General features: G+C 40.7%; 1 protein-coding gene across 1 annotated transcript; it reads right to left on the bottom strand.

Annotated features, from left to right (window-relative positions):
• Positions 1 to 699: 699 nt before the first annotated feature.
• On the bottom strand, positions 700 to 2,165 carry LOC125198362. The gene is made up of 4 exons (XM_048096719.1): positions 2,145 to 2,165; positions 1,621 to 1,790; positions 1,280 to 1,539; positions 700 to 781 (listed from the first exon to the last, which is right to left on the bottom strand). Exons 2-4 carry the CDS (start codon positions 1,777 to 1,779, stop codon positions 700 to 702), a joined length of 501 nt encoding a protein of 166 aa, XP_047952676.1. The 5' UTR covers positions 1,780 to 1,790; positions 2,145 to 2,165.
• Positions 2,166 to 2,502: the final 337 nt, after the last annotated feature.

Raw genomic sequence — 2,502 nt, 5'->3', positions numbered from 1 at the left:
CTCATGCCATCGCAACAATCAACAAGAACGGCGAGGATGTCATGCGATACGTCTCCCGCTATTATCTGAAGTCCACAATGACGATGCTATACGAGAATGTCCTTTACCCAATTAATGGGGTTGACAACTGGCCCAAGAGTTGTGATGGTGCATTGGAACTGGCTCCTCCTAGGACAAAGCGACAGCGTGGACGACCGAAGAAATTGAGGCGTGAGGAGCCCCAGATTCGTCTTCATGCGGACGGAGGTGAGTCACTGCGACGAACCTTCATCATGAGATGTCGCCGCTGCGGCCAAGAAGGGCATAACAGGAGGACTTGCACCAATGATCCACGGACAGATGCTCGTGCTGAAGTTGGGGAGAGTTCGCATCAAACTGGGTCGCGTACGACGGATACGAGGGGGAGTAACTTGCCCGAAGCGGATCGCCGAAGCCAAGAGGTAGTATTCATTACATATCAGGCTCTCGCATAATTATACACATACGAAGTGCTTTATATCATATTTCTTTTTTTTCTTGCAGCCTAATGTTGCCGATCCGGGACCTAGCACTAGGGCCGCCAGAACAAGGGCCAGGTCTCAGCCTCAGCGTTGTGGCCGCCGCGGTGATCAAGATTGAAGCAACACTGGATCAGTTGCAAATGGCAAAACAACCCTATAACCTTGATGGTGTTTGGTGGTTTTTGATATGGTATTTTTGTTAAACAATGATGGTGTATTTTGGTGGCAAGGATGAACTTATATATTTTGGTAGCATAGCAGTGATGAACTGATGCTTAAAACTGACAGTTATTAACGAATTTGAATGTGATGCTAATGTTCATGAGTAATTTTCATCTTTGTTGGTACTGATTGAGGGTTTGGGAGTGTTGCTTCAAATTTGAATGGTTAACCTCAGTCGTGATTTCTGAAAAACATGCAAACTTCATCCGTGATTTTTGATACTGTGTGTCCTCATATGTGATTGTTATCCTATTACCTGCTCTGTTCAGTGATTACAAATGTTTTTGTGCAGTTCAGTGTAATTATACAGTAAATGTTTTTGTGCAGTTCAGTGTATTATATTTGGTGTTCATCATATGCAAAATTTTACAAATCAACAGGATAAAATAATTAGATAACAGAAGACAGTAGCTTTGTTACAAAAGTAGGTTAACAAAAGTAGAAGGATAATTAGATACCATACATTTGTTACAAAAGTAGAAGATAATTACATACCATAAATTTGTTACAAAAGTAGAAATATTACAATGCATAACAACACGATTGTGAATTTAAACCTTCGGGATGTTTTCATTGTATTAGCGATTTTCAGTGTCAATGCTCCACACTCGTCAGTTTTCATTGCCAATTGTAACTTCAACGCTTCGCACTCCTCACTTTTTTTGTGCAATTTCTCTTCAAGAACACCTTCAATTAACGATTTCGCTCTAAGCTGAGACTCGAATTGGTCTCGTTCAAGTTTCACTCTTTGAAAGTAACTGTCTTGGCTTGGGGACAAACCCGCATCAACCCATCGAAAAAACTTGCAGTCATCTTCCTGCACAACAGAAAACTTTGTGATTAAACTTTCTGCCAACAAAATTCCTTTGAAATATTGAATACAATACAAGATGTTAACCTTCCATATACGGCAGCGATAGTAACGTCTACCCGGGTTAGCAGCCGTCCTAGATATCACAAGCTCCGCCTCAAGATCGTGATTACAGTTCACAATTTCAGGACGAGGCCAATTCCAATTGAAGCTTGACCCGTAAGATTGAGAAGAAGAAGAGGACATTGCAATTGGGCCTGAATTCAATTCAACATAACATAATTCAAACCAGCTGTAAACTTAATTCAAAAGCAAAAAAACAACAACACATGAAATCCCCAAATAATAAGCTTAAATCCAGTCGCCCAACTTGCCAAAATTATTACCACAATTGCAAAATTAAAATGAATCATATGCTAAAAAAAACAATCACGGTTCACTTTTTGCCTATCGATTTGCCTAATCGGGAAGTATTGGACTGTCAAATTAAATCCCCTAAAATTTGCAATGTAGATAACCCAGAAATCTGAAAACCCTAAACCCCTAATTTGCCATGCTAATCGATTTGGAAGCAGTTCACTCTACAAAAAATTAAACAGAACCACACTAACTCGAGTATGGGATGGCGATTCGTGGGGTTCACAACACGACGACGGAGAAAAAAAAAACGGTAGACGAAGAAGGAAGGAAGAAGAAAGGGGATGGAGAGAGATAATTTTATACATCACAAAATCACTTCGAATTTGAATTCAGTCGCGTCGCCTGAGTCATCTCTTACACACGCCACCTAGTAGTCACTTCGTAGGGGTGCAGAGTGGCAGGTTTCATGGATGATCGGACGAAAGTGCCCTTCCAGCCATTTGGGCAATTTCGTCCGAAAAATGGCAAAATATGCAAGGTTTGTGAATTTAGTTTTTGTTAGACCCCTGAAATGAGATTTTTTTTGTTAGAGGTCAACGGTGCAATAAG

This window comes from Salvia hispanica, unplaced genomic scaffold, assembly GCF_023119035.1.
Source record: "Salvia hispanica cultivar TCC Black 2014 unplaced genomic scaffold, UniMelb_Shisp_WGS_1.0 HiC_scaffold_1393, whole genome shotgun sequence".
Classification (NCBI taxonomy): Eukaryota; Viridiplantae; Streptophyta; class Magnoliopsida; order Lamiales; family Lamiaceae; genus Salvia; species Salvia hispanica.
The sequence above is the reverse complement of the archived record's forward strand: the minus strand, read 5'-3'. Positions and strand labels throughout refer to the sequence as shown.